The 25,795-nt window shown below is 40.9% G+C and overlaps 2 protein-coding genes across 2 annotated transcripts; one reads left to right on the forward strand and one right to left on the reverse strand.

Moving 5' to 3' along the window:
- Positions 1-19,378, forward strand: sort1b (sortilin 1b). Its single transcript, XM_049580257.1, has 20 exons — positions 1-622; positions 3,773-3,832; positions 4,068-4,141; positions 4,229-4,325; positions 4,439-4,600; positions 5,585-5,658; positions 6,734-6,783; positions 7,596-7,723; positions 8,444-8,588; positions 8,926-9,081; positions 10,419-10,525; positions 10,751-10,853; positions 10,984-11,155; positions 11,815-12,005; positions 12,119-12,308; positions 13,597-13,713; positions 14,299-14,407; positions 14,532-14,644; positions 15,843-15,975; positions 17,142-19,378. Exons 1-20 carry the CDS (start codon positions 350-352, stop codon positions 17,154-17,156), a joined length of 2,469 nt encoding a protein of 822 aa, XP_049436214.1. The 5' UTR covers positions 1-349; the 3' UTR covers positions 17,157-19,378.
- An 883-nt stretch (positions 19,379-20,261) lies between these two features.
- On the reverse strand, positions 20,262-24,664 carry ngrn (neugrin, neurite outgrowth associated). Its single transcript, XM_049580749.1, has 3 exons — positions 23,849-24,664; positions 23,650-23,760; positions 20,262-20,982 (listed from the first exon to the last, which is right to left on the reverse strand). Exons 1-3 carry the CDS (start codon positions 24,085-24,087, stop codon positions 20,391-20,393), a joined length of 942 nt encoding a protein of 313 aa, XP_049436706.1. The 5' UTR covers positions 24,088-24,664; the 3' UTR covers positions 20,262-20,390.
- Positions 24,665-25,795: the final 1,131 nt, after the last annotated feature.

Below are 25,795 nucleotides of genomic sequence, written 5' to 3' on the forward strand. Positions count from 1 at the left end.
CAACCCGTAGACACAATTTTGTGATCGTTACAGTGATATAATGCAGGCTAACGAGTTGCAGCGCGAATATTAGGTGTTAGACACTCCGGTTAATTTGACAAATTGCGATTTTTTAAAACTGTTTTGTTAAAATTTTAAGCTAGTGGGAGCTTTGAGGGCGCTCCGTGTTTTCAAAGCCCGAAATAATCGCTGTCAGGAGGACTACTGTTTTGTTGATGTCATCCGCGGCAGAGCTGTAGCGACCTTCAATTTCTGGGCAAGACCGGGATAAACAAAGACTGTTTTTTTTTTACGTGTTTTTTCTGTCTTTGTTTGTTTTTTATTGTCGCCAGTGACACCAGCAACGAGGATGGGACTTTGGCTGCGCTGTATCCTGCTGTTATCTGTCTCCACTTTTACAGCCGGTGTAGATTTCCAGCTGGGATCCAAACCCTTCGGACAGTCGCTTTTCTCGAAGCGTTCAAACATTGAAGCAAAAGCTGCGAGCATCGTAAAGAGGTCTCTGCCCGCATGGCTGGCTCCATCACCAAACCACAAGATAAAACGGAGAAGCACCGAGCAGGCGGACTCCTGCAAAGCTCTACAAGGATCTGACACCAAGTTAGCCGGCAACACCCACCGTGTAAGTTACCAACTGAGGTCGTGTTTCCCTTCACACGTCTGACAATTAAATGAGCCTAGAGGAGATGATGCGCAGGTGCTAACCAGGTGCACAAATAGGCCTAATCAGCTATTCAGTGACCTTAGAAACCTGATGGGCTGTTTTCCACTCAACTGTAAGCCCTGAAGCCCAGGATAACAAATACAAGGAATTGCATTGCGGCTATATTTTTCCTGTAAGGGACTGTTCTTTATTTACCGGAGGAGGCGGGTGGCTCCTTTCTTCTTAAATTCTGACCCTCCTCGAAGCTACATTTTTTTTCTTGAGCCTCCCTTTGTGGACTGGCTGAAAATGCATGAATCTCCTTCCACCATAAATTAGTTATTACATTTTAAAAACTTATCCTCAGATGTAGGAAAGTTAAAAGCTGAAGACGAAATCCTGGAGTCTGTTTTTCACCCTAAATGGTTTATTTTTGGCTAAATTTTAAACCAAGTGTAACTTTGTTGTGTAGTTTTGTTGGAATATTACTATTTTAGGCTCAGATTGTGTGTTTGTCACTAGGCACTAATTCTTCAATTAGTCGACTAATCATTTTATTGAAAAATGTGTTAAAATGTTGAAAAATGTCGGTCTGTCTCTCCCAAACCCCAAAACTGCCAATATTTGAGCGTAAGAAGCTGCATTAAGAGTATTTTGGGGTACTTTTATAGTATTTTTCTATGAAAAATGACTCAAACTGATTAGTCGACTACTAAAATAGTCACAGATTATTTTAATAGTCAATTAGCCTTCGATGAGTCGACTAATTGTTGCAGCCCTATTTGTCACACACGATGTGTCTGAGGACTATCAGAAATTTGAAAATCCAATATTGATTTGTGTTTTTACTGTTTCTGGCTATGATAAATGGTGTAAGTTTGACGATTTAGAAAGAAAACATGCCCTCCAAATTCGCCAGATTTGAAATGCATGTTTTCTCTAAAATTGGTCGTAAAATAAATACAAAATATAGCCATTTAAATTCGTCTGCCCCTCTCCTAAACCAAAATAGATACTTATGTCCCTCCTCAGTCTTAAAAAAATAATTTGACATGTCTTCCCCTTTTTTGCACCACTCCCTGCTCCCATCATAAGTAAGAACAGTCCCTAAAACAAAATACTTAATTAAAGATCCAAAATGACATTCAACATCCAAATCTCTCTTTCTATACCTCTCTCAATGTTCAGCCAACCATTAAAGGTACCATCTCGCCTTTCTGTTGCCTACCAATTCTGGACTGCTATGATTTTTTTGTCTTTAATATTTGGTGCAGTGAAACACAGTGTAGGGAAACAGTAACAGCGCCTATTTTCCTCATGCCATAAGACCAACGTAGGCTCCACTGAAGCACTGCCAGACTGGTTTACCTCTCAAATGCTCCATTATTGGCCATGACCTATATCTTATTCTTCTCCAGAATGGAGCTGTATTCTGTATTTAAGGATCCACCGAGACTGAATCTGCCCCAGTGCTGACAGGGAAATGTGCCCAGTGGGATCCATGTGACTGGCTGTGTGGTAGTTATTTTGTAATTAAAAGCTGTGTTTGTTTGAGAGTGAGAGCAGTTAGCGAGCAGGAAGTCTGTTAGGATACAGACAGACTACAGTGTTTTGTTTTTACTAGCAGTGAAATCCTGGGTAGGAGAGGAGGCTAAGTGGTCTCACCAGATATGTAATGGATTTCACTGTTTTTAGCACTTTACCCTGGAAGTGAAACCCCCAAATTAATGTGGCTTATAAAAATATCTATGCAGCTATGCAATGCTCTCCTCAAAACAATCAGGAGGCTAAGACCTCAGTAGAGTCCTGTGTTGCTTATTTTCCTAGCTCCTCACTGCCATGTGATCAACTTTGCATTGCAGGCTTTGTATACTTGGCCTCGGTAATCTAAAGTTGACAGAATTCCTGTCACGTCATTCCCCTCGAGGATACTGTTACAGGTCCCACTGGTGCCGGAGCTGCTTACAGCATGAGTTGCTGATACGGACCTGCCTAAACTGTTTGTGAACGTTCACATGGTTGAAGAATAGGATTGCAACTGTATGAAATTTTTATAATATGATAATCGTCTCAGAAAAAATTGCAGTTTTACAGTATCACAGTATGAAGGTGTTACACCATTATTATGATTTACAGTGGCCTGTGAAGGAATGAGAAAGGTTTTTGTTTGGGTAAACAAAAAGTTATGTGTAAAAAGTTTGACAGGTGGTTGAGAAGGAAAGGAGATACACATGCCTGGCTGAATTTTTCCCACTACTGTAGATAAGCAAATGTACATTTATCAGCGGTTATCAAATAAGAACAGAAGTTGCAGCAAACTGCACAATACATGCCTAATAAATGCCTGTAGCTCATGTGTCCAGGTTTACTGAAATGCTCGCCTGCCCTTAAGGTCATAAACTTTGACTTTACTCGTCACCATTTTCTTGCGAGTGCCCAAATGGTAATGAGCGTATACAACTTTCATTGACATGAGAAGGAAGTGAGGTGACTCACTCCTTAGCTAATTCCATCATCAGCGCCAAAAAAGGACATGTTGAAGGGAATACTTCACCCACAAAATGGCAATGGCAACCCTGTGAGGAATAATGGGCCACTGATATGGGTTTCAGTAATCAAGACTCTTACATCACGCAGCTGGACTCTCTCTGAAAATAAAAGCAAAAGTATTTTCATTATAGCCACACTGCTGAATGGACTTGATATGCACAAGACTGTCGTCAAAGTGAAAGTCTGATTCTTGACCTCAGTTTTTAATGTGGTGTGCAGTCGTCGTATTCACAAGTCTGTGCTGAGAGCAACTGGCTCAAAGCCTTGTGTTTGCTGAAATGCTTGTGTGTTTGATAAGTGGTGCTTCACTTTTTACACTTTGTCATCTCTTCTTAACCACATGGTGAGGGGAAACATGGTGCCAGTCAAAGCAAAAATACAGTCTGGAAGCAAAATTCACAATTAGGTTTTGACTGCAGTTTATAACTGTGTGGTCAGATCATCCCTTCCTGCCAGCTGGACGCCAACTCCTCTCACAATTTAGTGTCATTCACACAGTTGTGTAGACATACTGCTTAACTGCTCCTGTGATTTTTATGCACAATGTTTATTTCTAATGTATTTTTTGTCTTTTTTTAGTATACTTTCAATGACCTGAGTGGGTCAGTGTCGCTGGCCTGGGTTGGAGATGGCACAGGGGTGAGTGTTCTTCTGTTTGCACCTAACATGCTTCTCATGCAGTGTTGCTCCTCTGTGATGTTAATAGGATAAACTTGGCTGGATTATTCAGTGAACTGTGTGAAAGTGGCACGGTAGTTTGCCTGTAAAGAACCTCGAGGATTACATAATGAGTTCCCTCACATCAGGGTCTAGTGCACATTAATAAATGATCCATGCTCCACTTTCCTCAAGCTGAACCTTCTTCTCCTGGCAGGTCATCCTGGCTTTGACGACTTTCCAGGTGCCCTTCTTCATGCTAAGGCTCGGGCAGTCCAAGCTCTATCGCAGGTAAGTCTCACGATCACACTTGTTGGAAAAACCACACGGTTTGCATTTGATTTGCATTTAATTTGGCTGCATCCACTCGTCTGCCAGTGAGAACTATGGGAAGTCGTTTGAGGATGTGACCAGCCTCATCAACAACACCTTCATCAGATCAGAGTTTGGCATTGCTATTGGGAACTCTGGGAAAGTAAGTCACGTCCACATGAACAAACATATAGCACTTCTGTAATATGTGCCTGATGTAAAGACACTGTAACATCTTAACCTTTAACGTCCTGAATTTGGGGCTCTGGCTTTTAGGTGATCCTGACAGGAGAAGTGTCCGGAGATCAAACCTCTCGGATCTTTGTCTCCAGTGACTTTGGAAAGAGTTTCACACCCAGAGACCTGCCTTTCATCCCCCTCATGCAGATCACATACAACCCTGAGAACGCCAATGTGTTGTTGGTCCTCAGCAACAACGTAAGTAGTGAATGTTAAAGAGCTGAAGATTTATTTGGAAGGAAAAGTTAGCTAGTATATATAAACTTAAAACCTCTAGCTCTGTGTGCAGGTAACTCAGATAAGTAACAACAGATTCCTGCAGATACTTAAAATTAAAATTATTCATCTAAAATAAGGCCTTAATTGGTATTAAAATGTCTTAAATCTATCTTTCAAAAGCCTTAAAAGTGTCAGACATGGAAAGAAGATTTTTATGAATCCTTTTTTTCTGACATTGCGTTGTTAAGTCTCAAAACAATGGGTGACATCTAATTTTTTTGTAAATAATTTACTAATCCTTCTCACATTAACACATTAAAGTCACCCAGCTCAGGATAGCCAAACAAACAACATTCTGTTAGCTATCTGTCACTGTTCCCTGGACAACGTGGGGAAGTGCATAGTCGACAAAAATTGGCCATTTGACAAAGACTTTGTGGTATGGCTAAAAACAATATAAGGCGAGAGGTTTTCCAAACCGGGCATGATGGGTATCAAGACAGTGGAATACCACAAGCAGAGTGAGAAGCACAAACTTGCACAGCAAACCCATCAACAAACATGTGGGCAAAATTGTCCCTAACCCTGATTAACTGATGTTGGCTCATGTTTTTTTGTTATTGAATTTTGGTTATTGTAAAATTGGTCTTAAATATTATTCCCAGTGGCATTAAAAAGTCTTAACTTGCCTTAAGATGTGTGAACCCTGAATTAGTAATCGTAAATCTGTCATTAATTTAACAGGGTGAGCAAACTGAAACAAAGGTCAACATCTCACTTCCTCATAGCAAGAAAACTCCTGCTGGTCAACCATTTGTTTGCACAGAGTACATTTATTAACATATTTATGGCATTTATGGGCCCCTCTAGTATTCCAGATTATGTGTGTCCCGTGTAAACAGTGGTATCTTTGCAGTTGAACCTTGAGTTCATCATTTGATAAGTCTTTTTTCCTGTCGTCAGAATGAACTGTGGCTGTCTGAAGATTTGGGCAGCAACTGGAAAAAGATCCACGACATGGTGTGTCTTGTGAAATGGTAAGAGACTAGACAAGCTAATATTAGCATTAGCACCTTTGCCAGGTGCTCCGTAAACAAACAGCAGTGTCATTTAATATCCCGAGTGTCTGTGACTCAGGGAAATATTTCTATTCAGTGAGAATAGAGAGGACAATGTTCTTATTGGTCTGGCATGTTGCAAAGATTTCCAGAAGTGATATCTGGTATCTGTTAGTCAGTTCTCCTTGGCTGTAATTTTAGTTCCTCCAAGAGGGTTATTATTACAGGTAGTTGAAGCCAGTAAAGCTCCACCCCTGTTTGCTGTGGAGCTTTATCACTGATCAAAGCAAAGCCTGTTTAACCGTGTTTGGTTTTGATATGCTAACTGCTAATGCTAAATGCTAATTGATAAATGTAAGATTTGTATAACATTAAATAACATGAGGCAAACATGTTCATAATTTTCCTCCCAAGACTTTTATTGTTGCTCCACCTTTGCGAAGTAGGCAGTAAAACTGCATTGCAGTGACTGTTTGACTAGCTCTGTTGTTGCCAAGCCCTCGCAGCACTCCTGTTGTTTTAGAGGCACTTCCTGGTATGCATCACTTAGTAACCTTGGCTGCTCTGAATATCTTTCTAGTCACCTTTAAGGTTTTGTTTTCAAGGTCTCTGTGCTTGAGAGAACTGCATGTACAAAAATTTCTTCCTGAAACCTTTCATGACTATCCCAAAGACGCTTGTCTGATCAAGCTCCAGGAAAATGGGTCATTCTCAACTGGGGCAGGAGCTTTCTGTAGTCAAAGCATAATACTCAGAAGACAGTAAATATTTAGGTAGGGCATGGCTGGTTGCATTTGATAAGCTTGTCACATGATACGTACTTTCACAGTGAAGCAAAACTTTTATGGAAACAGATGTAGAATGCATAAAGACTCCTGATTTCTTCAGTCCTTATTTTGTTGTTTATTAAGATGTAAGCTCAACGAGAGCTGTCACATCCTTATCAACCGAGCAGCCTACATCTATTTTGCATTTCATATCCTTGACTCTGTGGATTCAAAATGTGTATGTCTGCTTATCTGAAAATTCTTGGTACTTTCCATTCTGATTCTAGGGGACGGCAAAATACCATCTTCTTTACAGCCAGCCATAACGGATCCTGCAGTAAGTGAAAATTAGCATGTGCAACCTCTGTGTGTGTACATGTAGATTACGGAGGTGCAGTACATGGAATATAATGTCTTTTAAACTCAAGACATTTTAAAGGTATACCATGCCGGATTTGTTGGCTACAGTTTGTGATAAGTATCAAAATGAAAGTGAAAGCCAACCCCAGCTTTGACTGTTTGGCGATTGCCTCGCTATATTTGTATTTTTTGAGCGCTGTGTCTGCAGTTCTTTTGTAGCTTCCTCTTTTTTTTTCCTTTTTTTTTTTTTTCTCAGATTTTTCAGCATTTTGCCTTACTAGATAGCACAATCTAAGCATGAAATGGGGAGAAAGGGGATGACATGCAGCAAAAGGCCACTTGGCAAGGATATTTCCTTTGTATATGGGATGACTGCTCTACCCACTAAGCCAGTGGGCGCCTGCGTGCTGGCTACCTTTTTATTAAGTCCTGACCACTCCTGCGCACTGTGCCCAGGAAGATCCGAAACACAGTATAACAAGAAGAAAGTAGGCAAAGTCTCTGCAGATACGTAAATACACCACCATACACTTCTATAAAAGAGAAATTACTTTTGTATGAATCTATACATTGTTGTTAGGAAAATCCTGCATAGTGTACCTTTAAAGATAATTGTCTGCATGTTTTTATTGAGACCTCTTTTTACATGGATAAACTGGATTTGGATTGGACAATGAATACAAATCGTAATGACAAATGGTATCAAGACTGCCATGATTTCGTCTCATATTTCTCTGCTAAATGCTATACGTAACTAGTTACACTTTCCATGTTGTCTTTTTTTTGTAGTTGATCGGGGAATGCTGGAACTGAGGAGGACGACAGATTACGGTAAAACCATCAAGACTGTTGCCACAAAGATCTACTCCTTTGGCCTGGGTGGACGCTTCCTCTTCGCGTCTGTAATGACGGGCAAGGTTAGTATACAGAATTTTGATGGAGGGGTCTCCGACTGATTTGAATCTTAGGCTTTTGGAGGTAGTCCTAATATTATCAGCATCAACTGTATCCAGTTAGTTTTTACAGTGTAATGTTTGGCCACCTAAAAAATCATTTAGAATGACTGAATGGGAATAGGCTATGCAGAACTAATCTAAAGAGACAAAGACAGAGAATGACAGCCCTGCCCACAGTCCTCCTCAGATTACGGAGGGTTGGAGAAACACCAGTCTTATTTGTCTTGTATGTAGCAATGATTTCCAGAAGTAATATCTGGTATCTGTCAGTCAGTCACCCTTTTGTTTAGTTTTAGTTCCTTCGATGGATATTGGATAGATATCCTAGCTCATACAGTTCTTATGGTTAAGAAACTGTGACGTTATCTAACGGCAGTTTTGGCAAACCAGTTAATCTGGTTATCTCAAATCATCATATTTGAATGTTTGCTAAATGTGCACTGCATGGCGAGCTCATGTGGATATTGTTACACTCAAAATACATGGCTCTCATGACGTGTTGTGTGTGCTTACATGTGTGCACTGTTCATGGCCCTGTTTCTTTTCCTTTACCTTATGAATGTAAGTCATTTTGCCTGAGGTAAATACTCTCCAAACTGCTCTTTTTCCACATCATTTCCACTTTCTTTCGTCCTGTCCTTCTCACTGTTTTTCTTTCTTTCCCCATCTCTTCCTTTGCAGGGCACTCTGAGGATGATCTATGTGTCAGTGGATCAGGGTGAGACGTGGAACATGGCCCAGCTGCCCCCAGTCGGTCACGAGCAGTTCTACTCCATCCTTGCAGCGAACGATGAAATGGTCTTCATGCATGTCGATGAGCCAGGAGGTCAGTTCACACAGAAACCTCTCCTGTTCACTCTTGGTCCTGTAGTGACCTGATTCCTGGTCAACGTGATACCTTGCATAAATTATTGGAACCAGCAATTTCCAATGGTAACGGTACACTAATCCTTTTTCCTAAAGCGAATGGGACATAAAACACTCAGAACACACCACCTTTTAAACCTCAAATAGGATAATGTGATCATACCTGTGCTATCTCTGACAGCCATCTCAAGCACGGGTTGTTTAATTTTGTAACCATTTTGTCCATGTTGAGAACATGAGCGTTTTCTCTCCAGTATTTGTTAACCAATTAGTATGTTTTTTTCCTATACCCACAGATACAGGATTTGGTACCATTTATGTGTCAGATGACCGGGGCACTGTGTACTCCAAGTCACTGGAGCGCCACCTTTACACCACCACGGGCGGCGACACAGACTTCACTAACGTCACCTCTCTGAGAGGAGTTTTCATCACCAGCGTCCTGGCAGAAGGTAACTCTATTCATGTGCCTGTGCTTAGATAAAAGAATCGCAACACACGCCTGCACTCAGACTCCCTTCAGAAGAACATACACATATGAGTTCTCAATTGCATAGCGATGTGACGGTGTTATGTAAATATTTAATTAGCTGTTCAGTGTCAGACTTGATGTCTTTCTGATGCCGCTGGCTGACGCTTCAACAGAAATACCACATCACCAGCTCAGTCTTAACTTCATTATGTCTGTTGCACACTTTATTTTCTGTTCAGTCTCCTCTGTCTTTCTTCTTTTATTTTTACCTATTTTTCTTACCTCTACTTTAAAGCTTTATTTGCAAGCATTGTTTTTGGATAGGCACATCAGCTTAATTTTTTACAAGGATCAATTATGTCTTTTATCATTTTCTGTCATGTATGTATATATGTATATATAATGATTTTATACAATGAAGGATGTTCATATTAAATGTGGTCAAAGTTTCAAATCTCTGTGAGCAAAAACTTCAGGCTTCAGACACTTATGAAGACTTGATGTTTTCTACTTTGAGACAAGCTGACATCACCCTGGAGGGTTTCTTTACATGGGCATCTGCTCCAAACATGCTACTGCAAGCATTTACATGACTTGGCTCAAGGTCAAGGTTATTTCATTTGTCTCACATGGGAGAAAACTGTCTTGGGTAATAGGAAATTGCTGCATCAAACCAAACATTGCAGTACAAAACATGAAATAGAAACAACACAGTAAAAACACTGAATTTTAAATAGGACGCATGCGTATTATGTGAATTAGACGCTGCAAATTAGAATAACGGGGCATACTTCTGCCGCCCTGGGGATTCAGACATATATCCACTGCATACTAACAAACTCACACACTCTCATCTACGCTTAAATAGTGTACATGCTACAGAACAGTACGCACTACTTCAAACATGCTAATGTTGGGGAAACAGGTAATCTTGCTCGCTGATTTCTCCCCGAATCGGCCCATATTCCTGCTGGAACATGTCTTGCTGTGAAGACTTTGGCTTAGAAGCTTTTTTTGGTTTTTCACTGTAGAAAGTGCCGCTCTACTCAGTTACAGTCATTTCAAGCTGCAATAAAGGTGCATAAGACCTAGAAATGCTGACCAATCAGAGCAAACTGGGCTTTTTTTGGGCATAAGAGACAGGTGCTAGGGTGAATACAGGTGTTCTAGCACAGACAGCAGGAGGAAAATAAAGTGTTTTTTGACCATTAAAGCATGTAAACATGTCTAGTAGAATCCTGAAATATGCGGAAATGAGGATAATAGTTCCCCTGTAAGAATCCCTGTAAATGCGCTGTCCTTGTCATGTTGTTCCAGATACCTCTGTGCAGTCTGTGGTGTCCTTTGATCAGGGAGGAGAATGGGTTCCCTTGCGAAAACCTGCCAACAGCAAGTGTGATGCGACAGCCAAAGACCCAGACAAGGTAAAGAGAAGAAGCTGGTGTGTCTGGAGAAAAAACAGATAGAAAGTTGATGTAAACTGTGCACTTTGATGAACTAGGGTTTGAAACTTACTTTGGACTGCAGTGCCAAAACACAGTCCATTTATTGTGTCAGTATTTGTTATTTTTCAAGTTATTTTTTCGACTGTCACAGTGTTGGTGATATAACCGTCTGATACCAAATGCTGCTTGTGTTTGTGTCTGTAGTGCACTCTTCACATCCACGCAGCCTACAGTATTGCTATGAGGCTGAATGTCCCCATGCTGCCTCTGTCTGAACCAAACGCTATCGGTCTCATCTTAGCTCATGGTAATTCTCAGTTCAGAATTTTCAGACAAGTGTTTTTGACAATGTCCAAGTTGTTTTTTAAAGATATCTACTATAGTAGATAGTTATTAAAGAGATTTTTTGCCATCTCACCATTTATGTTTTTCATCAGGGAGTGTTGGTGATGCCATCTCAGTGATGAAGCCTGATGTGTATGTGTCTGATGACGGGGGGTACACCTGGATAAAGGCCCTCAATGGGCCCCATCACTACGCTATTCTGGACTCTGGAGGGCTGCTGGTTGCTGTGGAGCACAGCCCCACTCAACCTATCAACAAGATAAAGTGAGTTACACGCTGCCTTCAAGTGGAACTTGTGAGCTTCTGGTTACAACATGGGAAGTCATGTGCAGGATATGCTTGCCATTTCAAGTGGTTAAGCAGCTATGCAACAGCAACTGTCGGCATCCAGAAGCCATTAAGAAGAGTTTAGCTTTTTGGCTAGCAGCTAATGTAATGCAGGGAATGCAAAGGTATAATGACAGAGGAAAAAGATGAGGCTGTCAGGAAGATCAACTATTTCCCCACAGATATTATAAGATTATGTCTACATGACTAAAATTACAATGTATTAACATACCATCCACCAAAAAATGGACTTCCATGGTCCCTACAGTTTCTAAAAATGCCAGCAAACACATCACATCTCGTGAACTCAGAGCATCAGAAAATTTCTGCTTAAAAGTTTAATACCACAAAAGAGAGGCGTTTATATGGACTCATCTCATGAACACAGTGAACATGACCCCATTTGAAGGTAGCAACAATCAGAGGGAACAGATGAATTTGTATTTGCTCATGCTTGAATTCTGTTTTCATTTTTCTTAATGTGATTTATATGAGTTCTGATTTTAATTTACATTGCATGCTTTACAGCTTAGTGCTTTACTTTTAAGTTTCTTTGGGTTATGCTAATATTTGCACATGCTTTTGTGTCCTGGCAGATTCTCTACTGATGAAGGACAGTGCTGGGGTGTTTACACCTTCACCCAAGAGCCCATCTACTTTACTGGGCTGGCTTCAGAGCCTGGAGCTCGCTCCATGAATGTCAGTATCTGGGGCTACAGAGACTCCCTCCTAAGCCAGTACTGGATCTCCACCACCATCGACTTCAGGGATCTTCTCACCAGAGACTGTGAGTCACATGAGAATCATGTTGATATAACAAACTGACTGTAATGCAATATTTAGTGAGCTGTTGTGATCTGAGATTACGTGTAACAGATTCCAAAATATTTATGTTTGTAGGTGATGACAAGGACTACGTGCAGTGGTTGGCCCACTCGGATGACATCAGTGACCCCAACGATGGCTGCATGCTGGGCTACAAAGAGAAGTTCCTCCGTCTCAGGAAGGACTCTGTTTGTTGGAACGGACGAGATTACAATGTCAACACCCAGCCAACTCCGTGTCCGTGCACCCTGGATGACTTCCTGTGGTAAGACGCTCACTGTGTCCCAAATCTATGTTACCTACTAATTATACACAGTGTATGCTGCATTGTAATTGTCATAGTATACTGTTTTTGCGGTTAGTGTACAAAAGAAAATCCACATACTTGAAGGTATACTATGCAGGAAGTGTTGGTTACTGTAAGTAAACACAACATTTAAACTTAGCCCCTCCTCCCTACAATATCTGTACATACACTGCCTGCAAGCTACTGTGCTAACGTAGGAACGTTACATTACTTGTAATGGAAAAGCCGATACTTAAGCTAGCTAACTAAGCTAACCACTGGTACCTACCTACCATCCTTTTTTTTGGGGGGGGGGGGGGCACTGTGTCCGTGATTTTAATAGGTTCCTCCTGGATGTGTGCTGCTGCTACCTGGTCACTCTCTTTTTATTAAATCCTGACCTCACCTGCCTGTTGTTGTTGGCTGGGGACTACACCCCACTGCCCACGTCCTAAACACAGCAAAATAAAATGAAAATTGGAAAATAGAGGCAGAGGGCAGAGTCTCTGCAGATAAACCCACCACCACTAACTTCTAGTGGGTTATAAATGATTGAGAGGGATTACTTCTGTATGACTCTATACATACATTGTGTTTTTTGTTGGAAGGTACTGTGTTGTATGCGTTTTACCTCTTTATACTAACAGGAAGTGATGCAGTCAGTCAATTGCACAATATAAACCGTCCATCAAACTGCAATTTTGTAAGGTCACGGCAAGTTAAGCTTCAAGAAATGGAAGCAAAATGTCTTAAGATTTAATATGCTTTTTTAGATTTTTGATCACCATTCACAATTTAATTCTTTTCATTAGCTGTAAGCAGGTCCCTTTGTGCAATGCATTGTGGGAGAATATTATCAATCAACAGCACAGTCAAAAAAGTGTGTTTATTTAGTATGCATTCTGACTATACTTTACTTTTGCCAAAGTGCTGCTAACTAGCTGTGATTGCTTTTGTTAAAAGTAAACTTACTGGTGTAAGAATCTTTTAAGTAAAGGTAAAAGGTTGCTCATTTAAATGTTTACTCTGTAATGGATGCTTTGAAACATACAGTAACTGGAGAGTTCACATTTAACGTGTCAAAGTGGTTTTAAATAAGAGTGTAAAAGTATTCTGGAGTGGATTTTTCCACAAGTAAAAATGAATTGTAACTGAAAAGTACAAGTGCTGAGCCACACAAGCTGTCCGTTACAGGAGTAACAAGAGCAAATGCAGGTTATTTCTTCCACCCTCGCTCACCATCCTGGCATCTTCTGACTCTTTGCAGCGACTTTGGATACTACCGTAAAGAGAACAGCTCTGAGTGTGTGGAGCAGCCGGACCTGAAAGGCAAAGTGCTGGAGTTTTGTCTGCACGGCAAAGAGGAACAACTGCAGACCAGTGGGTGAGTGAAATGTGTTGACGCTCTGCTGTGATCATTGATGACACATGATTTCTTTCAACTTGTCTGTAACTGTCTAGTCTGCTTGATAATTATATTTATTTACTGTGTTATGTTTTAATATTAAATACATATTAATTTTGCAACGGATACAGTGTAAAATACATTCTGTACAAAGCCATCACCATTGCGACATTTTATGGTAGAAAGAGAGAGAGGATTGCTCTCAGTGTTTCTCAGAGGAGACAAGTGATGAAAATGAAGAAGTAATTGTCACACAGAGGAAGTAGATCAGGGTGAGAGTGACTCCTCAGTGAGGAGGAGTGAATGCTGACTGTAAAAGCAAATGAAATTTTCAGTAAACTGTGCTCGCTTGTCTGCATGCAGACTGACTTCACAGAAATGACAGTACATCTTGACACTAAATGAACAGAACACAGAAGGTTATATAAACCAGTAAAACCATTATGTGCAGTAGGTAGGGTCACTGTCGTATCCATACAGCTAAATTTATATGTATAGAATTGTGATAATAAATTAACACTAAGTATAACTGTCATTCACTGTTGATGTGCCTTTGTTCCACAGCTATAGGAAAATCCCTGGTGATAAATGTGAGGGAGGAAACATGCCGGAGCGTAAAGAGATCGACCTCAGTAAGAGATGTGTGAGCGACCTGGTGGCTCCTGAACCTCTGGTCAGTACCTTTGCCTACTAATATATGTACACACACACACACACACACACACATATATATATATATATTTATATCCCACGCTTCCACTTAAACCTACTTCTGCTGTCTACTGTTATATTTACAGGTGGACAGTCACTCCTCCAAGTCTATACCCATTGTGATAACAGTCATCATCGTCATGCTGCTGAGCGTCGCAGCTGGAGTCGTCTTTGTCAAGAAATATGTCTGTGGTGGCAGGTTAGTGTGTCTATGTGTTGTCCAGTTCATAACCAGGCCCTGTCTGCAGAAGAAAGTGTCCAGGATGGTAAACTGTGTCTTTGTAATTGTGTTAGCACTTCTCTTTTACTGTCCTTAAGGATTCCCTAAACACTTCAGGGTCTATGTAGATCCTTAAAAAGTCATAAAATATCTTAAACTTTAACTTGCTGACAAAATGTAGATCAACTTAACTCACTCTAATAATCATAATTCTACATAATACTTAGCTCTGCCCAAGACCACATATATACTACTTACCTGCAATGATTACCTGTGATGCTTAAATGAGTAATACTTGATTTGTCCAAATAGCTTTCCTAAATTTGGTTAAAGGTGTCTTGAAAGGGTCTTGAAAGCATTTAATTAAACTGTCTGATACCTGTAGACACCTTGAAGTTGGTATTTCACCCCAAGATGGGACCTTACATCCTGCGCCTAATGCTCGTTCTTGTCAGCTTGCATGGGGTTGTCTCACCACTTTTAAGATAAACCAGCTAAACTGGAGCCTAGAAAGTTTTTTTTATCTACCTAATCTTTGCCTTGGCCCCAAGACTAAACCTACAGGAGACCTCACACCTAACTGTAACTTCAAACAGAGTTGATTTTTTATTTTTGTGATCATCAAGTTATGAAGTTAAACTTTTCTCCTTGTACTGCTCGCATGGCTGCAACTGGGCCAAGATGTCCCTGCAGAATTTCCAATGACTTTTATCTGACTATTGACAAATTCTCAAATTAGCCTTCATAACGTTATGTGGAAAAACATGTTAAACTAAATACTGCAAAAATATATAGACATTTGGATGGACCAACAACAAAGATCTGCTCAGATGAGGGTCTGTATTCTGATCTCAGTGTAGAATCTGGCAGCCCAAATAGGCTTACAAGTCACACTGTCAGCTTCCATGTAGACAGAAAAAAAACTAGCCCGTACTTTTCCACTCAGTCCAACTTCTCGTTTTCATCAAACAGAAATAGTTCAGGTCATCATATTAAGTATGAACATGCACTCAGAGCATGGGCTGAGATGGACACAGAGCATGCACAGCTGCCTCATGCAAAACCAAGCCTGTCAGGTTGAACCATGGTGTTTTTAGGGTGTCACACTTCATTGCATTTTGTTGCTTTGCATCTTTCAGATGATTTCAAGTGACAGTATCGTGAATGTGTCCGACAGGTTCCTGGTTCACAGATACTCTGTGCTGCAGCAGCACGTCGAGGACAATGCTGTTGAGGAGATGGATGACCCGCTGGAGACCAACCACACCACACAGAATGGCAAGATAGAGTTTCACGACGACTCAGATGAGGTACAGTAGAAACCTTTTCCTCTTTTAAACTTGGACTAAGCTACAAACATGGTCTTCTTCAAAGACTGCGCCAAGGTTTTACTGTGAAACCAACAGCATATGTGTTTATCTTAAAGCTTGCTTGATGCCATGTAGAAATTCAGAGAAATAGAATAGTTAGACAGAAAACAACCAAACCAGACCAAAAATTCTGCAACAAATCTTGATGCTGGAGACAAATAAGAATAATTATTGCTGTTAAATAAACCCTAGACACTTTCAGCTGTATTGTTGTACAGTACAGATACAGAGTTAGGAGTTAGGGCCTTTGCATGTCAGGAGCCTCATTCATCAGTCTATTAAACATTAAGGACCCTACAGTGACGAAGCCACGCTGTCCCACTGTGCACTCCTACTGTGCACGCCAACCACCTGCTGTGAAGTGTAGAAAGGAAGAGAGCCATATAATATATCACACAATGATGATGATATATTAGCTGATACTTATTCTCTTGACAAACAAACTTGTCAGTGCTCTCTGGTGGACAAACTCTGTAATGACCCTGTCAGCTGACACCAACATACCTGTGATAAACTTTTTTCCAGTTATTCCGACACCACATGAATGATGCATGAGCTGATACATTGCCTGGAATTTTTTCCTAAGATGGCGAAGGCATGTCCTGCCCTACTCTGCCTTCCTCTGCCTCTCATGGACTTTCCCTGACATTCTTACTCTAACCCTAACCATTCTCACTGCTGTTGCCTAAACCTAACCACCCTATCCAACGAGTACTCGCCAGTCAGAGGCAGGGTAGGGCGGGTCATGCCCTCGCTATCCTTGGGAAAACAACAGTTTCACCTCCCAGACAATCACTAAGAGCCAAGACTGCTGGAAGGGGACAGCTGTCTTTGCAGCTTTGCTCTCCAAATGTTTGTTTGCCTGTTTGTCAAATATAGTTTTGTTAAAAATGAAACTGTGTTTAAATACAACATTAATTAGTCCAGTAGGTCAGAGGGTGATGTTTCATTGTTGCTACAAAGTTATGACCTGAATTCACCTCCAACAGGCCACTTGAGTAACTGAGTTAAGCGCGTGTGTGTACACAAACCCATAATGGCTTCTTGTTTGCTCACCTGCGTTGGCGCTGGCTTCATTGGTATGTTATGTTCTTGTCTTTACACAGGACCTGCTGGAATAGCAGGCACAACCTGCTCTGCAACTGAGCAACAGGTTTCCAGCTCCCCCCGTGGCCGGCTGCTGCTCCTGTCACTCTCTGTCTCCAGCTACTTCTTCCTTTCACCTTCTAGTATGAACTTTGGCCTCAGCTACCAGACTAAGAGTCTGCTGTCATCTGTGAAGTATAATGAATGTACGGAGGCTTCCTGGGACGAACGCCACAGCTGAGGAGGACGGACGTCTTGTAGTGTCGTGCTTCAGTTATTGATTCTGTTGATTGAGTTCGAGTCTCCAAGCTATTTATTTTAGGGAACAAAGAACTGGTGCAGTCATTTGAACTGCTGACAGAGCCAGAGTCCTGGGTGTCTAAGCAAAGCTAGTTGTGTAAATCCACCACCATTGCATTACGGGTCCTGCCTCTCCCATCTCATGGGAGTGCTCCTGGAAATACTCTCACTTCTGTTGAACATCTGTGTCCTTTTTTCTCATGCACTTGTACATAAACCTGATTTTCTTTTGCCATTTCTGATGTGGTATCAATTTGGTAGTTGTAAAAAAAAAAAAAAAAAAAAAAAAAGGTTGCCCTCAGTAGCTGGTTAATAACTTTCCCGAACCATCTGAGTCTTAATCCCTGCTGTTAAGAAAGTATTTGTTGGTCAGAAAGTGTGCCCCGGATGGCCAAGAGTATGTAAATGTGAGGTTCTCGGGCCTCTTCTTCCATGAGTACTGACTTGTGAAATTTCCTGTCTGTATTTGGGATGCAAGCCTGCATACTTTTACAATGGCTGAAGTAATAATAAGCAAGTGGACATGTCCATTTGCATTAGGTTTGATAGCAATAACGTGTTTCAATTGAGCATATTGATCATGCATGTTAAATAATCCTATTGGCACAATAATGTTTCCAGTCGCTCTGTTTGATGAATGGAGATGTCGTTGCGTGAAACACATCACGCATCAGTGTGTAAAGGGTGGTGAAGTGTGTCTGTTTCAAGACAGGGTGCGTTCAGTAACATGTCTGCAGTTCTAACTGTCCAAAGCACAAGGTCCTTTGTATGCTTAGAGTTTGTAGTTTTTCTTAAGCGTGACCTACTGATTAACATGATGAGACTGTAATAATCACTGTAGTCATATTCAAGTAGTGTTTATAATCACTGGAGCAGTTTTTGTACTAACGAATCTTTGAACTTGTGTAACAAATTGCGGTTTGAAGAAGTTCTGAAATGACAAATAATTATAGTTTGATAGTAAATATCTACAGATATTTTTTACATCAGATTCAGAGTACATCGATAAGATTTGGCAACAGAAGCATAGGAGCAAATTATTAAAACATTGTGTAAATGTTGTATAGCGTAACTAACACTTTAGCCTCTTGGAGTTAACAGACATGGTTGTTGGACTTTTTTTATTGGTATTTGCTTCTGGGCCGGAGCAAATTCTCTAAAATAACAGGGTCAATGAAAGTTTCTCATTTCACAGTGATCTGCTGTTTTTTTTTCTTTTTAATCATGCTGCTGTCATTTTGAAACTGGATTGGCTGATGCCTCTAAACCGATCTATCATGTCTTTCACATTAAGTCTTACAGGGCTTTTTTTCTTCTTCTTGTACTCATCTATTGCACATTTTGTTTTGTCTGTCTTGTGTTAAATATGTTGCTTTAATACAGGTTTATTTATTTGTGACTTGCAGGTTCAGAGTGCAGTGAATTGGATGTGGTTATACAAGTGCCTGGGGTGAGGATATGATGATTGATTATTATTTATATCAACTAATGTGTAACCAGTTCCATCTAGTTTGTCAGTGACACCTCGAAGTTGCACTTGTTGCCTAAGATGAGTTTGAGCAGTGACGGATGTGTGCGTTTCATACGAGCTCTCATTGAATGGCATGTTATCTCTCAATATTTAAATCCACAGAGCTTTGTAAAGAAAACAGCCTACAGTAACCTGGTTATTCTCTCTGTCATATCTCGGCATGATGTATAATTCTGAGTGATACAGAGTGAATACAAGGTTATTACGTAGCTGCTATACAATGGCGAGTTATTTTATGATGGTTTGTTGCGTTAAGTGAAGGTAACATATTTTTCTTACAGTTTAAAACTGCTGTATAAATTAATAATTCATCGTGACGGTTCTGTAAATATACAAGGTTACATCTTTGTATCTGCTATGTTTCTCTTTTCTGTATATTTGAGGCAATTTTCTTTTGGTTTGCCAATAAATTCATATGTTCCTCTATTTTTATTGCCTGGTTTTTATTTTATAGCAGTGTAAAAATATAAGGGTGAAAAATCAATCGGTCTCAAGACCACTTTTTAAAGATCTCATCTAAGACTTGCCTGCATTTTTATTCAGTCTTGTCTTGATCTCAGACAAAGAGGACTCTAGATTTTATTTCAAGACCAGTCATGACTGCAGGGATATCCCTAAATTATTTGTGCAAAAGAGGAGTGTGATAGTGCCTACTAATTATTTTATAAAGACATTTACACATACATATACACACATACATGGATGGATTACTGAACAGGCCTACTGGGAAGTGAAAACAAGCCTGGGGGCCCAAAGGTTCAGGGGCCCTCATGGCCTTCATCTGCAAAATGCCATTTGTACAGACACATACCAACCATAAAGAGACTTAAGCGAGATTTATAATTGTGTGGCAGACCCTACGCCGTAGCCTACACCCCATAAATACAACATGCTAATGTTATTAGCACAAGCCTATGGCATTTTACATTGTATTAGCCTAGCGACAAGCGGTTATTTCCTTTATTCATATGACTGCCTATGGTTTGTACGTTCCACATTTTATCAATTTATCATGTGGTCATGACTTTGTCTCGGATTAGGTGATCTGGACTACTACACTGCTGGTAGTTCACACAGTGGTTTCTGTCACACCCTGTCAGTTAATGAGAATTTCACATGGTTTACAAAGGGATCAGTTACCAAAGCACATCCTGGTTGTAGGACGGCTGCTGCTGCTGGTTGAGATATTCTCTGGGTGCAACTTGAGTTTCATCTGTGTTCTCTGCCTAATTCTACAAGAGCTGCATTTATATCAGTTTTTTAATAAGGGAATAAATACAGAGATTAAGAAATAAAAACATGGGCAGAACAATCTTTGATCTTTTATTTTGCCTCTTTAATAATATGTCAGAAAGTCACTGGGCAGATTATTATCAGGTGTTATGATGCCAACCTGAGCATCAAACATTGTGAGCTAACAGTTTAAGACAGGAGGCCCTCAGATTCTGTACAAAAAGTTGCCCTCGGCATCAAAGAAGTCATTTCCAATTTGCATCGCCGGATGAGGCTTTTCCATTTCTATGAACTCTTCAAGCTCTTCCTCTGTCAGCAGCCATCCATCCCAGCCCTCCTCGTCCTCTTCGTCCTCCTCTGTAGGATTTGTGTGAGAAATGCTGTCCTCTTCCTCTGATCTTGCCGCAGGGACATCTTTACTGATACCAGGTCTGAACTGGGTGGGCAGAAGAGTGACAGGGGCAGCGGGACTCTTAGCGAGGGAACCTGAGCCTTCATCCCGAAGCATTAAAGTCCTGTCAGCCACAGGCACCACTGCTCCTTTAGTGCTTCCAGGTGGGAGTGCAGCTGATGTGCGGTTTCCAGGCAGCTTTAACCTGTCTTGCTCTGTTCCAGCACCTGAAGGCAGCACCTGCTGTCTGAGTTCAGCCATTACTTTGGCATCCTGCTTGGCTTTTCTTTGAGGGACAGGGACAAACTTGCTTCTGAGGACTCTCAGGATGACATCAGGGGTAACAGAGAAGCCTTCAGCCAGACGCCCTACTGTCCACTCTTCTGGTTGCTCCTGTTTCAGATACCTGAAAAATGAGACATATTTTAAAGTTCCAGTCTGTAGGATTTCAAGGGATATATTGACAGAAATTAAACCCTACCTAATAAGTACCTTTTCTTTAGTGTGTAATCACCTGAAAAAAGGACCTATCTTAGAATGAGCTGTTTATATCTACATAGGGAGCAGGTCCACCTCTATAGGGATCACTATGTTGAAACACAGTGTTTCTACAGTAGCCCAGAATAGGCTTGTGCCGATTTCCAGTTTAACCGGTTCGGTCCGGTTTAAGAGCTATACCTGGTTTATAATTCACGTCGACCGGATAAAAAAAAAAAAAGCTTTTCACATCGGCGGCGTGTCAAGGGACTATATTCAACTTATCTTGCATTATAACATGCATTATGACAACTTAATAAGCTTTATGTTTGTTTATAAATGAAGTGGAGGAGCCTACAAGTGTTTTGTTTAGTTTGTCTCAGAGGCTTCAGAGGGACTCGCAGATCCGCTCTGCTCAGCTGTCTGCTGATGCTGCGAGAGATCAAATTTCATTGGGGCCGGGGAAAAGTGCGAGGGAGTCAGCAGTCATTCAGGCCTAGTCCACACGAGCACGGGTATTTTTAAAACCGAACTTTTTTGGCCTCCAGTTTTTAAAAAATATGCGTCCGTACGAGCGGTGTAATAAAAATACTTCCGTCCACATGACACCGCAAATTCCACTATCAAGCAATGTCATACACATGCCAAAGCAGTAGGTGGCGATATAACTCCTAACTGCCATTGTAGCCAATCAGAAGGCAGTAAAACGTCATTAGCGGAAAAACAACAATCTCTGAACTCCCCCTGACACCGGACTTTTCCAAAAAGTTCACCGTGGACTCCGGTTACAAATAACTCCGGTTACAAAGGCCCAAAACTGCGGTTGCGCGTGGATGAAAGGCCAAACCGTGAGCAAAGAGTCACGGTTTTATAAATACCCGCATTGGTGTGGACAGCCCCTCAGTTTGTTGCCCTAGTAACCCATTTCCACTGAAGAAGTTCCTGGTACTATTTGGGGGGCTGGAACTACTACAGGAACGTCCTCTCGCTCGGCCCTCTCAACCGCTGTGTCTCCACTGAGAGAGCGGAGTCGGAGGAAGGTTCCGTGGTGTCCTTCTGCGTCTTCTTCTTCTTGTGTAACCTTGTGTGTATTGGCGGTTAATACAGCATTACTGCCTCCTAGTGGATTGGAAGCGCATTACACCTATAATGGGCTTTTATTGGGAAAAATAGCTCAAATGCGACCCCCAGTGGTAAAATTAGGTATATAATTCGATATATCGGTTTGGTTAGATATTTGGCTTTAAATCAAACCGGTTGGAAAATTTTCAATCCACACAAACCTAGCCCAGAACAGACAAACCAAACACCAACTCTAGATAGGGCCATTCATGCTTTTGCGTCAGCCACCCTAGTTCGCAGCCCCTCCGCAACAAGAACGTTGAAAAAACACAGATTTTTTAAAACGTGAAACTGTTTTATCCAGTGTTTCTACTGGTTTAAATCACTGGGTCCACTTCTTTTAGAAACTGTAAAAACCTCCTGAATATCTAGAATTTTAGTGATCAGAAAAGAAGGTGAGCACACATTAGGCGGTGCTACATTAGTGGCCCTAATCTGACATCCCAAACTGCTTCGAAGAGACCCTGATTGTAACGTGAGACTGCTTCTTTCTGTGTTTTTACTGATTTTATTATCTGTCCATTTGTTTTGGAGAGGAAGAGACCTCTGTAAATAATTCAGCTCTCGGTAAAACCCTCATGAACAATGAACTCTGATGGAATTTCTAACAGGGAGAAGATTTAGCTGGATGCAATTTACAATCCTCACCACTAGATGCCACTAAATCCCCCTCAATCTTACAAACTGTTTCTTTAAGCCTTATTGAAAGGGGGAACTACGCCCATTTTCAAAATTCATACTTGTAATTCCTATGCTCTGAGACCAGTGGTTTCCAGATGCTCTAGCCATGGGGTCCAGATTTCTCCTTATATTAGTCAAGGTCTACTCAGTATAATATATTTAGTGTCATACTTGCATTTGGCCATGTCATTGAGCTAGTTTGATGTCTCTGTCAAGTACCTGTCTGTTAGTCACTCACTCTACAGCAGGAAACGGCACTTCAAAATAAAAGCTATATGCCAGAAATTCACTGTACTTTGAAATCAAGTGTGTTTTTTACAAACTTGACACATTTGTGGACACTTGCGGCCCATTAAGAATAGACCAGCAACCCACTTTTGGACCAAGACCCGCCGTTTGGGAACTACTGGTCTATGACAGTCCAAAAATATTGGTGAACATGAACAACTCTCTCCCAAATCCAAAAGCTAGAGTGCTAAAGCTCAAACTTGTGATGTCACAGGATATAAAGTCTGGAGCTGCTCCATAGACAACAAATGGTGAAAGATGTTATAGATGACACTGAGAGCACACAGGGGAATGCTCTGGGTATATGGGAACATTTTCTGTTTCAGAACTTAGAACATTACCATAGAATAATACTTATATGGGTATAAAAAAGATATCAAACATTCATGGGTCCACAAATTCATTGCCTGTGGCGCGGGTCCAGACTTTACACTTGATGACATCACAGCTTGTAGATTTACAGACATTTCTTGGGTAAGTGAGTGTAAACAACAAAGCTCCTCACCTGATCTGCTCAATAGCATCCCAGGTCAGCTTCCTCTGCGGAGCTCCTGATGGAGTCATCTGCCTCCTCAGTATATGATATTTCACAGTCTTCTGTCTCTTCCTCCCCTCACTGGAAAACATGAGAGGAAGCTTAACTTCACATAGATTATACAGACAGCACACACAAAGCATTGTATAGGAGTAATGTTGACTCTTACTCAACCAAGGCCTGGAGCTTGTCCTCCACATCCTCTACCCCAAGTTCATCATCAGACATCTCATCAGCGTCTGCAGGAGCTCTGTTTGGTGCTCTGTCTCTGTGCACATGGCTCTGTCCCCTCCACGCCTTACTGGCTCCTCTGCTCGCAAACCGACAGCTGTTCATAGACACAGGAGGCATCACTGACAGAGCACCGAGCCTGGAGAGCAGGGAGAGGACCTGGAGAGGTCGGGCCATGCTCACAGACACTGTGTCCCTTTTAACCAGTATCTCTAGCTTGTTCTTCCCCAAAGATGTTCACACAACCAGACACAAGTTAACACACACTGACGCGCGTGTAACACTTCAACTGTCCACTGCTGCTCACCGGAGTTACTTAATTTCTATTCCGTTATTTTACAACAGAGGAGCCACTTCACCAAAACTAACAACACCCACAGTCATGCCATACACGCATAAACCCCTCGTGAATATACTTCCGCAAACATGACTCTCAAAACATAAAGACGGTGCGGTGCTGCCCTCTGCCGGAGCGGAGGTGAACAACAAGACCAAAACAAATGACAGCAACTTTCAGGGTGCAACTCACAAAAAGAGCAATTTACATCTGTGTCAGTCTTTAACTTTTTAAAGAAATGTTATTATAGTGGACCTAAACTGAACAAAGAGGCTCTCTTGTAACATGAAGCGCATTAAGTCTGCTATCATATGGGTACACAACTTGCTTTGCCAGGGGGCCACTTTTTCAAAATGACAAGAGGCCAGGGGGCAATTAATAAACTAATATAATGAATGAAGTAATAAATGAATTGCCTTTTTCCAACCTTTTGATGTTTATTGTCCTTATTCATCTTTGCCAAGAGGAAAATTACAGCCCTGCATAGGTCAAGTGTGTGTACACATTTGGGTCATAGCCAGGACCTCTGGGGACAGGGGAATCCTTGTGGTACTTTTTTTTTTTAAATAAACAAATCTGTATTCAATGCTTCATTCACAAAATGACCTTTTGTAAATCAATCAAGCGGCCTTCCAACCATTTTCTAATTTACAATGAAAATAATGATTCACACTCACTTTTTTTTTTTACACTCACTTTTTTTTCACTTTAAAGTAAGTTGCTGGAGTGCATAAAAAAGCATTAAAGGAATATTTTCCCAACAGAAATGACCATTTGTTTATCAGTTAGTCATGCCCTGTTATCCTAAATTTGTGAAGAAAACTTTCCTCTCATATGCTTCCATGGACAATGAGGGACACAGTGATTGATAGATTGGGGACTAGCGTTTTACAGCAGCAAAACTGTATCAAAACACCAGTTTACAAACACTCACACAACTTATCAACTTAATCTCAGTAGGCCTTCTTCCAAAATACATGCATTTTTGCTTTAAAAAATCATCATGTAGCATGTATTTGGTAAAGTATTTGGTAATGTATTGGAGTCTGGCTTTGAAGAGAGCATAAGAGCATACTTTCAGTTCAGTTTAAAAAAGTAAGGTTTTAGTGAAAATGCATGTGTTTGGGAAGTACTGAGCACACCACTAGAGTTTGTAAATGCATGTTTTGATATAGTTTTTGCTGTTGCTGGTCCACACTCAGTCAATGAATTATATGTTTGCCTTTATATTGGAGGCCTGCAAGAAAAACAAAGATTTCCTTATGAATTCAAGGCAACAGAGCATGACTAATTGATTTTAAAAATGAGGGAAAGATTCCTTTGAGGCCTTTTGTGCACTCCTGCAACATATTTACCTTAAAAGTAGAAAAAATAAAAAGTAGAAAAAAGTATTTTCATTGTGAATTACAATTTCAATTTCAATTCCATATAATATGACAAGACCCAGATAGTAAATACTATATCCCAGGGGAGCTGTCAGAGAAAACAAAAAATTAAAACAAAATGGCGACACCTGCCGGGCTCCCGGGGCTCTGCATCCTGCTCTGT

This window comes from Epinephelus fuscoguttatus, linkage group LG7 (genome assembly GCF_011397635.1).
Source record: "Epinephelus fuscoguttatus linkage group LG7, E.fuscoguttatus.final_Chr_v1".
Classification (NCBI taxonomy): domain Eukaryota; kingdom Metazoa; phylum Chordata; class Actinopteri; order Perciformes; family Serranidae; genus Epinephelus; species Epinephelus fuscoguttatus.

Coding starts and splice junctions, on each gene's coding strand:
- sort1b (XM_049580257.1), top strand. CDS start 350: ATGGGACTTTGGCTGCGCTGTATCCTGCTGTTATCTGTCTCCACTTTT. Junction 4,326..4,438: donor CTATTGGGAACTCTGGGAAA/GTAAGTCACGTC, acceptor TCTGGCTTTTAG/GTGATCCTGACAGGAGAAGT. Junction 11,156..11,814: donor CAACCTATCAACAAGATAAA/GTGAGTTACACG, acceptor GTGTCCTGGCAG/ATTCTCTACTGATGAAGGAC.
- ngrn (XM_049580749.1), bottom strand. CDS start 24,087: ATGGCCCGACCTCTCCAGGTCCTCTCCCTGCTCTCCAGGCTCGGTGCT. Junction 23,761..23,848: donor AAGCTCCAGGCCTTGGTTGA/GTAAGAGTCAAC, acceptor CATGTTTTCCAG/TGAGGGGAGGAAGAGACAGA. Junction 20,983..23,649: donor GATGCTATTGAGCAGATCAG/GTGAGGAGCTTT, acceptor CTCATTTTTCAG/GTATCTGAAACAGGAGCAAC.